The sequence below is a fragment of the Mustela putorius genome, unplaced genomic scaffold (assembly GCF_011764305.1).
Source record: "Mustela putorius furo isolate JIRA1106 unplaced genomic scaffold, ASM1176430v1.1 tig00000242_pilon_pilon_pilon, whole genome shotgun sequence".
NCBI lineage: Eukaryota > Metazoa > Chordata > Mammalia > Carnivora > Mustelidae > Mustela > Mustela putorius.
The window spans coordinates 13298282-13313124 of record NW_025421325.1 but is presented as its reverse complement, the minus strand read 5'-3'; the positions used below and the strand labels follow the sequence as shown (position 1 = coordinate 13313124).

The following is a 14843-nucleotide window of genomic DNA, read 5'->3' as shown; positions in this document are numbered from 1 at the left end:
CTCATAAAAGTTAACACTACTTTAATCATTTGTCTTAGTATCGGAGTTAGAAGATTTTTTAAAAATAACAATTTACATCTTATAGATGTAAGAAAATACAATCATGATCTGCTTATCTTCCCTTAAAAAACAAAATAATACCAGAATATTTAACTTAGAAAAAAGGTAAACAGAATAAATCACATATAAAGATGTATAATTAAAAGATAAAGTATACTTTATATCATGAGCTGCAAAGGCGGCACTAATATTTTAAAGCAAAATCCAAAAATTATGGTTCCTTAGTGAGAACTGTGGCAGAAAAGCAGTATGTTCATTAAGTTTTTCAGGAAAACAACTTACATTATCACCTGGTAATATTTAGTATTACTGGTCTCATGAGGCTATGTGGTCACTACACAGAAATATAAACACACTTGGAATAAAATTAAGAGACTACCTAAAAGAGCCCTTATTCTATGTGACTAATGTTTCAGTACTTAAATGATATAAAAGAAGCAAAAGCTAGATTAAAAATATTCTGCGATGATCCAAATATTTCAAGTTTGTCCAGTTTACAAAAGAATACAAAATATATATTTAACACTTAAACCTGGAAGTCATGTATGAAGATGTACATTTCCCAAAATGCATCAAAGAATATTTGAATATATATACTCTGAGAAAATCGAGTTACAAAGAAGACTACTTAAGGTCTTATTAACATCTAGATTAGGAGACTAGCAATTAAAGGACAACAGTGACATCTAGTGGACATTTCAAATATATGTCACGTAATTCAACCTGCCAGAGGGATTATACGATAAACCTTTAATTTTACACCAAAAAAAGCCAGCTCTGTTCCCAAAAGGTTGCTCAATATGATTAGCCCAATCATGTGATAAATACAAAATATTTAACAAAGTATATCTCAAGTCCTTAAAACAGTAAAACAGATTAAATGTATCGTATGACTAAAAGGGCTAGCAAAAAGCCCAATGTAATTATGGTAATAAAAAGAATCTAAAATATTCTGAATGAAAAAAGCCCTGGGTAAAATGAAGAAACTGACAAAGAAAAATGAAGAACTGATCTATTTATGAATTTATTCAAGCATGGAAAGTACATATTAACCAGTATGGTCACACAAAATAAATATTTTTAAACGAAAAAAGAATATCTTACTTAGAGTGATTTTTTAAAGACAAATTCATAGTCAAGAAAATTTATAGGATCATTCCTTTTTTTTATATGTTCAGTTAGCCACTCTATAGTAGTTTTAGATGTACTGTTCAATGATTCATTAGTTTCATATAATACCCAGTGCTCATCACAACATGTGTGCTCCTCAATACCCATCACCTGGCCAACCCCATCACCCCCCACCCCTGAAACCCTCAGTTTGTTTCCCAAAGTCCATAGTCTCTCATGGGTCATCTCCCTCTCTGATTTTCTCCCCCTTCAGTTTTCCATCCCTTCCCCTATGGTTCTCTGTGCTATTCCTTATATTTAATGTGTGAGTGAAACCATATGATAATTCTGTTTTCTGCTTGACTTATTTCACATTCCTTAAAAGTAAGGAAGATAACTGGAATAAGACCAGGTGGTCATCTCAAAAAAGTTGCAAACTTACCTCAAAGGATGAAAAAAAAAAAAAATCTGTGGGAGACAATGTCCTTATTTGTAAACACATAAACAAATTTCACAAAGAAACAACACTGCATTTAATGAGTAAGTAATGAAAGTATATGTGATTCTTATTAAGCTTATTACTAACTCAGGGAAGAAATATAAATGTAGATACAGGGTCTTATAAACACGAACTCAAATAAGAGTCCAGGCCACAAATTGGCTGAAAGTCTTTTCAAAAACCACAGGTGCTTCCCAGATCTCTCAGAATCACCTAATTCAAAAGATTTTAATGATTGTTTGAACTCAATGACTTTCTGACAAGAAAAGATGCAAAGGGCCAGAACTTTTCAAGTACAAAGTTCAAACTCACTGAAAGTATCTCTGAAACGTAAGTATTTTAGCACTAGTAACAGTCAGGTCACAAAAGCATTATCCTGATAGCTTCGAAAAGTTATAAAGCAGATAAATAAATTGGGGTATATTCAAACAATTCCTGAGTATAACTCAGGAATATAGAAAAATGAAGTACTGCTATACACACAACAACATGGATGGACTGTCAAAAAATTAGGCTGAGTGAAAAAAGCTTCACAATAAGTTATACCATCTGTGATTCCATTTATATGACATGCTAGAACAAAGTAAAATGATCTATATAATAAATGAATGAATGAGCAAACAAAAAAATTAGAACAACACTTACCTCTGAGAGTAGGATAGAGAAGGAGATTGGTTGGGAAGAGATATGAGGAAATTTAATGGGGTAGTGAAAATGTTCTATATGTTAATAGGAGTCAGGGTTACAGGTATGTTTTTACATTTGTGAAAACTCACAAATAAATATATTTAAGATATGCGGAAACTGCATATAAATTGTAAAAAAATGAACCTGAAGCAAAACTCTGGTTATCATATATTACACTGAGGTATTTGGGGTGATAAGTACAAATATCTGCAAGTTATTTTGAAATGCATATAAAAATTAGATGAATTGATGGACAGTTAATAATAAAACAAATATAGCAAAACACTGATAATTATAGATTCTAGGAGGTGAGTATACTGCGGTTTACTATACAATTCAGCTTTTCTATACATCTGAAAATTTCTGTAATAAAACACTAGGAAAAAACGAAGATGACAAATGAATCAAAAAAATTTTTAAATATAAAAAATTAAAAATGCTTTCTTAAATATTAACAATATTCCTTTTATGTATTAACATTTATTTTTTTTGTATTAACATTTAAATCGGTCTAATCTAATGTCAAATGTAACTATTTTCTAATAGTTCTCCTGTGAGCAAGAGTCACAGGAGAACATATCTTTTAAAATGTGAAAAACATACCCGAATTTCTTGAAGATTGTGAAAATTATTTCCTACTCTGACTGAGATCTTGCTTGGAGTATAGCTTTCATCAGATTTGTAGTCTGCATAAATACATAATGTCTTCACCGTTGTTTTTCTTCTAAAAGCAATAAAATAAAAACATGCTCCTTATCATGTGGAAAGATTATATCCAAGAATCTTCTGATCATAGTTTGCTAAAATGAGTACTTCAATTAACAGTTCCCAATTCCTTTCATTTTAACAATGATGAAAATGAAGAAGTAAAAATACGATACACATTTATATAGGCATCTCTTATCTAGAACATGGTTAAGAACCAGATGTGAGCAAATTAAAAACATTTAAACCAAACTAGGTATCTTAAAGTGCAAATAAGCATTAAGAATTTCAATTCTCTTCATTTGTATTTTAGACAAATTATTCTAACAAGCTTGGTTTTCTTTACTAATTTCTTTCCTATGTCAATACTTGAAAATAACTAGCTAAGTAAGAAATTAAGTCCAGCAAAAACAATATCACTTATAATATAATTTTATAATATGTAAATATATATTATAGAATATATAATAGTATAATTTTAAAATATCTCAAGAAATAAAGTTCTACTGTTTTCAAAATATACATACCTTTGGAACATAAGCAAGACTATATAACACAAAATTAATCTCAGAAAAAAATCCAAGTGGCCAAAAAACATGAAAATTATTTAATCTCTAATAATCAAAGAAATAGGAATTAATCATTCAGACATTAGTTTTGTTATCACACTGAAAAATATTAAAATGACTGATAATACCCAAATTTGATTAGAAAAAGGCACTTTCATAATCAGTTAGTAGGTATACAACCTTTGATACATGAATTAAACTCTATGAATACATCAGAAAACCAAAATAACACAACTACTCAAAAATGGATGCAGAAGAATGTTTACCATCCTGGGGTTAAATTACTAAAAAATTATAAGCAACCTAAGTATCCACACCTCAATAGGGAATTAGCTAAGTAAATTATATTCATTCTATGAAATCCTATACAACTATTTAAAACAATCTAACACATTATATAGGTTAGGGAAAAAAGGAGATTACAAAACAGTATACATAGAAGGACTACATTCTGGAGAAAACAAAAAAAAACTTGAATAGCATATAAATCTCTATATATGTATAGGTATATATGTTTTATATATGTATTTATATAAATACAATATAGATAGATGTAGATAGAATCATATAAAAAATTAAAAGTGACTAGTTTGGTGGAGTAGAACTATGGGAGAGCTCTTTTTTCTTCTTTATGATTTATATATTTTCTGAATAATTTTTTTTACACTGAGCATGTGTTATTTGGGCCATTAGGAAAAAAAAAAAACACCAATTTTAAACATCAACCAAAAAACCAATAAGAAGTCTATTTCAATGTGCTTTAAAAGTTAAGTTCTGGTATAAAATGGCACTAACTTAATAACAATGAGCTCCTTGAACAGAAGTAGTCTGTGTCAAAAGTCAACCTATAAAAACAGCAGGGGATCTGTGGCTCTTAGTGAGGGGACCAAACTTCTATAACCCAAGCTATTCATCAGAAAGGAATGGGGAAAGTTAAGGACTTTTCCTCAAATAATAAGAATCAAGATCAAGATATAAAACACTAAATACCCAGGAACTGCTGACAGGATAAATACCATTACTAGGTTTTCAGAAGGGGCCAGCAATATCAAATTGACATATTTTCTTTCTTGCGGGCCAGGAAGGAGACATGAGAGGAAGCAAAGAAAGAAGGGAAAATTTTGAAGGGCATCCAAAAGATCTTTTTCCCTGATGAGCCAGAAGCAGACTGTGAAAGGTTTTTCTTATTGTGGAAAGATCAAAGATCATGAAGATTACCCTTGAGGACTTTTGCTTTTCCTTTTTTAACAAAAACAGATCTAAAGGGCCAAGCTGTTTGCTCAGAATAATTTTATCTCCAAGTTATGAAATTCAAGAGCACTTAAATCACTGGAACCTGCAAGACAATCAGGGTGAGGTGAGAAAGGCCAAGAAGGCAACAACAATAATGACTATAAAAACAACAGCAACAAAAGAAAAGAGCAAGTGGATACTCTGGCCCAGAAGTAAGGCTTCTATTTACTCCTCTACCTTGGATATAGACGCTATTATCAACTTCATTTTATTGATTTAAACAAGAAAAACAGTAACACCCAGGTTAATACTAACTGGCTTAAGGTAAAAGCTAGGAGATAGGCACAGTTGAAGTTGAAACATGTTGACTGTCCATCTGCCTCACATGATCTTAACCACTCTCGCATTCCTATTAATTAATTGTACTTATTCAACAGTCACTGATACCAGTTTACAGTAATATGGCAGTATCTGAATTTCAGCTGCCATAAGTTCTTAAAACCCATGTATTCCCGGAAAGCGTAATGTATAATTTGCTTTACATTTGTAAAGGGAACTATAACCTCAATGAAAGTTTAAACACTGTTATTCTAAATTGTTTATCAATTTTAAAATTGTTTACCAATTTTATCTCACGGTGAAATAAAAAAAATAATAGTCATAGAAACCAAGCTACGTGTCAAATAGCAACACATGTGGGAAGATTAAATGCACAGGTTCCTGAGACATCGTGGTGGCTACTCGAATTGCTCAAATCATCATTATAATAATAAGCATCATACTGTATGCTTCCTCAATGCCAAGCACCACGCTAAACGCTTAGGATAAAGTACTGTAGGAAGGGAGAACAGAGAGGGTAACACTTCCCCATTTCTGATGCCATATGTAACACTCTCAGCCTCTCTAGTCCTCACCCACCCCTCCCTTTCTGCTGAGAAACAGCTGCTGGCAGAACACACGACTTTGTTTCTTCATGCCACAAAGTTAATAGAGGCAGGCTCTACCTGGCCAGCACTTTCATGACTGGATGGACAAGTCTGTTTAATGCTAGGGTTTAATATTAGGAAACACACTTAACTGCAAATATAATCCCCTTTCTCAAGAATCAGCTTTGTCAGTTCTAAAAGAATATCTTGGACTCCACCCACTAACTCCTAGATAATTTCTCAATTCATTGGGAACCCATAAAATTGAAAGAGACGACATTAGTGACAGATGCTCCTGGATGCCAACCTAACAGCCCCTTTTCCCTTCCTTCTTCATAGCCTCCTGCTAAAAGACTATATTCCCCAGCTTCCTTTAAAGCTAGATACAACCATATGACTAAGTTATGGCCAGTAAGATTTGAATCAAATGACTATATTTTATAAGGTTTCTTTAAAGGAAGAAATGTCCCCTTTTTCCTTCCCCACCTACTTCTTCCTGCTGCCTGGCACATGGACATGATGAGTAACATTCCAGCAATCACTTATGAGGTGAACTTGAGGATAGAACTCTTAAGCTAAGAATGGTAGGATGGAAAGAGAAGTAATCTGGGTCCACAATACATACACTATGGGCTGTCATACCACTTCTAAACTGCCAGGTTCTTCTTATTGAAGAGAAAGAGAAAATAAATTTCCACTTGTTTAAAGCACTGTTATTAGAAGCTCTATTACCAAAAACAAAAACAAAAACAAAACAAAACAAAACAAAAACCCCAGCAGCAGCAGCAGCTGTGTTACTAAACGTTCTTATTTCTATTTAATACAGCATTATCATGCCCACATTACAGATAAGGAAATAGAGGCTCAGATTCAGGGTAAGCAAACAGTCTCACTGACACATCTAGTAAAGCACAGACTCAGAATTTGAATCTATGTCTGTATGACTACTGTATATAAGAGTAGTTACTAACTCCTGAGGGACAAGACTTAAAACTAAAAACCAAAATAGTTATAATATTCTGTTTATCATTCCCAGTTAACATTCTAGATACATTAAAACTAAGAAACTGAGACATAAAGCACCCACATACTTGCCTAATACAAAAGGCAAACAAATGGTTTACATATATAATAAGTGACTACATTCCCCTGTGTTCCTCATACCATAGTGGAAAATGTCCCCTTTGTGTAAAAGTTATTTTTTTACCAATATAAACAGAATACTAAAAGGAAAGCTTTTACTGAAGGTTAAGACAACAAATATCATGTTTTAATAGGAACATAAGACCTCAGTGTGATTGAGATATGATTCAGATATGATTCAACAGATATGATTAAAAACAAAACCCAAGCGGTCAGGGATGTCTCCACATGAAGAAATAACTGTTACAGGACTTAGCCCTACCCCCAACATAAACAACTAAATGCAACCACAAATGAAAGGACTATCTCCAGACACTAAACAATAGGCAGCATTAAGAATCCCGAGAGAATGGATATGAATGAGGTGAGCACTATGTACAACTGTGCTTTCTGACTGAAGGCAATTTCTAGACTGCAATGCAGGGAGGGCACAGTCTAATAGAATCTTTCAGTCTCATTAAGTTGAGGAAGGAGCTATCCTACAGAAAAACTCCATAAGTCTGCATGGAGTATTCTGCACATGCATAGGGTGAAACTCTACAAAGACAAGCAAAGAACAGCATTGCTGGGAAAGAAACATTACAGGAAAACAGCTAACAATTCCCAGAGGTCACAAAGGGTAGGGAATCACTGGAGTTCCCAAAAACCAAAGTGGAGAGTATGAATACCTCTTCAAATATCTAGCATATTCGTTTGAAACCCCAGAAGGGTCAAGCCCTAGCATACCTCAGGTTAATCTTGCCCAAGGTAAGTGATCTTGAAGTGTAGTCTGGGGACCTGTGGAGGACTTGGAAGACCTTTTCAGGGATCAACAAGGTCTCAACTGTTTTTCTAATAATCCCAAGATGTTACTTGCCATTTTTAGAATTATTCTCCTATGAGTACATAGTAGAGTATTTCAAATGCTATCTGAAATGGGATATTGTAAGAGATTTAACGAAAAAGCACATATGAGACTCCAGCTCTTCTCTCTTAAGCCAGACACAAAAGACATTCAGACCAAAAAAAATAAATGGATAACATTATTCTCGCTATTGTTTTCTAAGAGATAGTTATTTTTCACTAAAAAAATGTTATTCATGCAAACATATAATAGGTTAATCATTATTTAATTTTGGATGAATAAAGGCTCTAAAATACTTCAGCTACAATCTCTAATACGGTAAATACTGACAGATGCAAAAAATAAGCAAAAGAGACCCACAGAAAAGTTTGTAAAACCAAAAAACTTAAAAGAACTACTGCCCCAGAGCAGGGATCAGCAAAACAGTGCTCACAGGCCAAATGTGGCCCACCACTTACTCCAGTGAATAAAGTCTTATTTAAACAAAGAAGCACCCATTCATTTACCCACTGTCCACAGCTGCTTTGCACAGCAAATTTGAGCAGCTGCAGCAGCATACAACATGGTTTGCATGACCTAAAATATTTACTACCTATTTTACTACAAAAAAAGTTTTCTGAACCCCACCTGACAGTAAAAGGTACTGTAGTCCCACTGTAAAGAGATCAACCCTCAAAAAAGATCAAGTTGATTCTTAAGTAACTTAACAGCCTGCCAGAACAAAATCCAATTCTCTTTTAAAACAAAACAATAGATTGCACTCAACAAAATTTACTAAATCCTGCATCCAACCAAAAATTACTATAAAGAGAGCACCTGGGTGGCTCAGTTAGTTAAGTCACTGCCTTTGGCTAAGGTCATGATCCCAGAGTCCCATGAATCCCGCATCTGGCTCCCAGCTCCACAGGGAGTCTGCTTCTCCCTCTGACCGTCTTCCCTCTCATGCTCTCTCTCACACTCTCTCTCAAATAAATAAATAAAATTTTTAAAAATTACTATAAAGAATCAGAAAAATGTAACCCATAATGAAAAAATCAGTCAATAAAGATATGGAAAAGACAGAGATGACAGAATCAAAAGATAAGAAATTAAAAGAGAAAATAAAAATACCTACAGGTATATAACGAACCATTCAAAACTTGTGACTTAAAAAAATTATTTTGTTTGTGAATCTGGAATTCAGGCAGGGCTCAGAAGGGAAGTTCTACACAGCATCAGGTGTGGCAACTTGACTTGGGAGCTAAAGGATCTGCTTCCAAGAGCTCACTAATATGGTTGGAAAGCTGGTACTGGTTATTGGCTGGGAGCTTATTAGCTAAGGCTTTGGCCTTTGGTTCATTTCCTCATGAGCTTCCCCATTTGATGTGGGTTTCTCACAGCATGGTAGAGGAGTATCAGGGAGAGAATCGCAAAAAATAGAAAACAAGGTAGAAGTTGTATACTTTCTATGACCCAGGCTTAGAAATAACAGTGTCATAATATCCATATTCTCAGGCAACAAATCCATAAGGGCCTGACCAGTTTCAAGCGAGGAGACATAGATGCCATCTCTTGATTAGGCAGTAGAGAAGTTGTAGAAGGGCATGTGCAATAGAAAATCATGTTGTGGGACACCTGGGTGGCTCAGTCAGTGAAGCATCTGTCTTTGGCTCAGGTGATGGTCCTGGGGTCCTAGAATTGAGCCCCACATCATCAGGCTCCCTGCTCAGTGGGTGTCCTGCTTCTCCCTCCCCCCCCAAACCTCATGCTCTCTCTGGTGCTCTCTCATGCGTTCTCTCAAATAAATAAAATCTCTTAAAAAAAAGAAAAGAATGTGGAAAATATAGTCTGTTATAAAGATGCTCCAAGAATTAAAAGAAAACATGAGCACAATATGGAGAGATGAAAAATATTTTTTTTAAATGGAATTTGTAGACATAGAAAAAAATCTGAAATAAAAAATTCACTGGATGTAATTAACAGTTTAAATATTGCAGAAGACTGTGAACATAATGATATAACTACAGAAACTCTCCAGAATTAACGATAGAAAACAAAAACGTCTCATCCATCATTAAAATAAATAGAATGTCAGTGATCTGTGAGACAGTATAAAGCAGACAAACATGTCATTCAAGTCTCAGGAAAAAAGGGGGTTAGATAGAAAGCATTTGAAGAAATTATAGAAAAAATTTTTCAATATTCAATGAAAAGTACCCAATGATTCATGAAGGTCAATGAACTATAAGAAAGATAAACACAAAGAAATCCACATCAGGATAAGTCATAATTACACTGCTTTAAAAAAAAAAATAGTGATAAAGAAAAAAAAAGTCTTAAAAGCAGCAGGCAGGGGGGATGAGGAGACACATTAAATATAGAGAAACAAAGATAAGAAAGACAACAAACTTCGTATCAGAAAAAATAATGGAACAGCGTCTTTAAAATGTTAAAGAAAACAAACAACCTACAATTAAGTATCTGGTGAAATACATTTTAAAAATAAAGACAAGGGGTTCCTGGGTGGCTCAGTGGGTTAAAGCCTCTACCTTCGGCTCAGGTCAGGATCTCAGGGTACTGATATTGAGCCCCGCCATCAGGCTCTCTGCTTGGCAGGGAGGCTGCTTCCTCCTCTCTCTCTGCCTGCCTCTCTGCCTACTTGTGATCTGTCTGTCAAATAAACAAATAAAATCTTAAAAAAAAAAATAGGGAGGGAGGAGTCAAGATGGCAGAGCAGTAGCAGGCTGAGAGGACATCAGGTAGCAGGAGATCAGCTAGATAGCTTATCAAACCATTGCGAACATCTACAAATCCAACAGGAGATTAAAGAGAAGAAGAGCAACAATTCTAGAAACAGAAAATCGACCACTTTTTCAAAGGTAAAACCGGTGGAGAAGTGAATCCAAAGCAACGGGAAGATAGACTGCGGGGGGAGGGGCCGGCTCCCGGCAAGTGGCAGAGCAACCCAGCACAAAATCAGGACTTTGAAGTCTGTTCCACAGAGGGACATCACTCCAGATGCTAAACGGGGGTGAAGCCCATGCGGGATCAACGTGGCCCCAGGTCCCGCGGGGTCACAGAAGGATGGGGGGTGTCTGAGTGTCGCATAATTCACGGGTGTTAGACCAGAGAAGCGAGCTACAGAGACAGAGCCAATAAGGAGTCTCAACTTGGGGTTACCTTGAACCGTAATCCATGGCACAGGCCACTGCTCTGTGAGTGGGGTCCCCACAAGATCGGGGAGACACCCCCTGGAGGAGCTCAGGAATTTGCAGGTTTCGGAGACTGCAGGCGGAATTGTGGGCCCACTGAGGATTGGGGCCCCAAACTCTCGGCTGCTCCAGATCAGAGATTGGGAGGTCACTATCTTTACTGCCGTACTCCAGAACTCTACAGAAAGCATTCAGGGAACAAAAGCTCCCGAAAGCGAACCCAAGCAGATTACTTAGCCTGGCCCCTGGTAAGGGTGGTGCAATTCCACCTCGGGAAAAGGCACTTGAGAATCACTACAACAGGCCCCTCCCCAGAATATCAGCAAGAAATCCAGCCAACACCAAGTTCACTTATCAGGGAGAACAGTGGAATTCCAGAGGAGGAGAAAGCAAAGCATGGAATTCATGGCTTTCTCCCCATGATTTTTTAGTCTTGCAGTTAATTGATTTTAAAAAATTTTTTTTCCTTCTGCTAATTTTTTTTAACTTTTACCTTTTCCTCTTTAAACGTTTTTAAACTAGTTTATCTTAACAATACCTTTAATAAAAAAATAATTATAACCATTTCTGAACCTTCATTATTATAGTCATATTTTATCCTTCTTTGTATCTAACTTTATTTTTTGTATACACATAGGGTATTTTCCTCTAAAAAAATTTGGGGTACAACTTCTTCTAATAGGACAAAATATACCCTAAATCTAGCTCCGGGCTTGTTCTAGTCTCCACCTGAGCAAATTCTCTCCACTTTCTTTTTCTTTATTCCCCCAACCGACTTACTTTATCAACTCCTTTTTTAAAAATTAAAAAAAAATTTTTTTTTCTTTTTCATCTTTATAGGGATATTCCATCCCTTCACTGAAATTGCCCTTATATATGTTTTCATTCTTTAAAATTTTGGGAGGCAGTTTCTTCTAAGAAACCAAAATACTCACAAAATTAAGTGGGTGACCCTGTTCTAGTCACCACTCTAATATATATATATATACTTTTTTCTTTATTTGTTTTCTTTTTTTATATTCTTTTTTTTTTTTCCCTGAACTTCTTTTTATCCCCTTTCTCCCACCCACAATTTGGGGACACTTCTGATTTGGTTAAAGCACATTTTCCTGGGGTCGTTTCCACACTTTCAGTATTTTATTTGCTCCTTCACATATTCTTACCTGGACAAAATGAAAAGGCAGAAAAAATCACCACAAAGAAAAAGAACTAGAAGCAGTACCAAAGGCTGGAGACCTAATCAATATGGAAATGGGTTATATGTCACATCTAGAGTTCAGAGTGACGATTCTCAAAGCTCTAGCCGGGCATGAAAAAGGCATGGAAGATATTAGAAAAACCCTCTCCGGAGAGATAAAAGCCCTTTCTGGGGAAATAAAAGAACTAAAATCTAACCAAGTTGAAATAAAACAAGCTATTAATGAGGTGCAGTCAAAAATGGAGGCTCTCACTGCTAGGAGAAATGAGGCAGAAAAAGAATTAGTGATATAGAAGACCAAAGGACAGAGAATAAAGAAGCTGAGCAAAAGAGAGACACACAAATACTGGACGATGAGGGGAGAATTTGAGAGATAAGTGATACCATAAGACGGAAAAAAATTAGAATAACTGGGATTCCAGAAGAAGAAAGAGAGAGGGGAGCAGAAGGTATATTGGAGAGAATTATTGGAGAGAATTTCCCTAATATGGCAATGGAAAAAAGCATCAAAATCCAGCAGGTGCAGAGAACCCCCCTCAAAATCAGTAAGAATAGGTCCACACCTCGTCACCTAATAGTAAAATTCACAAGTCTTAGCAACAAAAAGAAAATCCTGAAAGCAGCCTGGGAAAAGAAGTCTGTAACATACAATGGTAAAAATATTAGATTGGCAGCAGACTAATCCAGAGTCCTGCAGGCCAGAAAGACCTGGTGTGATATATTCAGAGCACTAAATAAGAAAAACATGCAGCCAAGAATATCCAGGTAGGCTATCATCGAAAATAGGAGAGATAAAACGTTCCAGGACAAACAAAAACTGAAAGAATTTGTAAACCAGCAAACCAGCTCTACAGGAAATCTTGAAAGGTGTCCTCTCAGCAAAGAGAGACTCTAAAAGTAGTAGATCAGAAGGAACAGAGACAATATACAATAACAGTCACCTTACAGGTAATACAATGGCACTAAATTAATATCTCTCAATAGTTACCCCTGAATGTTAAGGGACTAAATGCCCCAATCAAAAGACACAGGGTATCAGAATGGATAAAAAAAACAAAACCCATCTATATGTTGCCTACAAGAAACTCATTTTAGACCCGAAGACACCTCCAGATTTAAAGTGAGGGGGTGGAAAACGATTTACCATGCTAACGGACCTCAGAAGAAAGCTGGGGTAGCAATCCTTACATCAGATCCATTAGATTTTAAGCCAAAGACTATATTAAGAGATGAGGGTCTGTCCAACAAGAAAATCTAACAATTTTAAATATCTATGCCCCTAACATGGGAGCAGCCAACTATATAAACCAATTAATAACAAAATCAAAGAAACACATCAACAATAGTACAGTAATAGTAGGGGACTTTAACACTCCCCTCACTGAAATGGACAGATCATCTAAGCAAAAGATCAACAAGGAAGTAAAGGCCTTAAATGACACACTGGACCAGATGGACGTCACAGATATATTCAGAACATTCCATCCCAAAGCAACAGAATACACATTCTTCTCTAGTGCACGTGGAACATTCTCCAGAAAAGATCACATCCTGGGTCACAAATCAGGTCTCAGCCAGTATCAAAAGACGGAGATCATTCCCTGTATATTTTCAGACCACAATGCTCTGAAGCTAGAACTCAATCACAAGAGGAAATTTGGAAAGAACCCAAATACATGGAGACTAAACAGCATCCTTCTAAAGAATGAATGGGTCAACCAGGAAATTAAAGAAGAATTGAAAAAAATTCATGGAAACAAATGATAATGAAAACACAGTGGTTCAAAATCTGTGGGACACAGCAAAGGCAGTCCTGAGAGGAAAATATATAGCAATACAAGCCTTTCTCAAGAAACAAGAAAGGTCTCAAGTACACAACCTAAGCCTACACCTAAAGGAGCTGGAGAAAGAACAAAGAAAGCCGAAACCCAGCAGGAGAAGAGAAATCATAAAGGTCAGAGCAGAAATCAATGAAATAGAAACCAAGAAAACAATAGAACAAATCAACGAAACTAGGAGCTGGTTCTTTGAAAGAATTAATAAGATTGATAAACCCCTGGCCAGACTTCTCAAAAAGAAAAGAGAAGGACCCAAATAAATAAAATCATAAATGAAGGGGGAGAGATCACAACCGGCACCAAAGAAATACAGACCATTATAAGAACATACTATGAGCAACTCTACGCCAACAAATTTGACAATCTGGAAGAAATGGGTGCATTCCTAGAGACATATAAACTACCAAAACTGAAGTGGGAAGAAATAGAAAGCCTGAACAGACCCATAACCAGTAAGGACATTGAAACAGTCATCAAAAATCTCCAAACAAACAAAAGCCCAGGGCCAGACGGCTTCCCGGGGGAATTCTACCAAACGTTTAAAGAAGAACTAATTCCTATTCTCCTGAAACTGTTCCAAAAAATAGAAATGGAAGGAATGGAAGGAAAACTTCCAAGCTCATTTTATGAGGCCAGCATCACCTTGATCCCCAAACCAGACAAGGATCCCATCAAAAAAGAGAACTACAGACCAATATCCTTGATGAACACAGATGCGAAAATTCTCACCAAAATACTAGCCAATAGGATTCAGCAGTACGTTTAGAGGGTTATTCACCACGACCAAGTGGGATTTATTCCAGGGCTGCAAGGTTGGTTCAACATCCACAAATCAATCAA

The 14843-nt window shown here is 35.8% G+C and overlaps 1 protein-coding gene across 2 annotated transcripts in view; it reads right to left on the bottom strand.

Moving 5' to 3' along the window:
* ANAPC10 (anaphase promoting complex subunit 10) overlaps positions 1-14843 on the bottom strand; it is a 107235-nt gene that overhangs the window by 44493 nt on the left and 47899 nt on the right. For both annotated transcript variants that reach the window (XM_004757993.3, XM_004757994.3), the window contains exon 4: positions 2960-3080. In XM_004757993.3, the coding sequence (XP_004758050.1) occupies positions 2960-3080 (121 nt within the window). The remainder of the gene's footprint in view (positions 1-2959; positions 3081-14843) is intronic.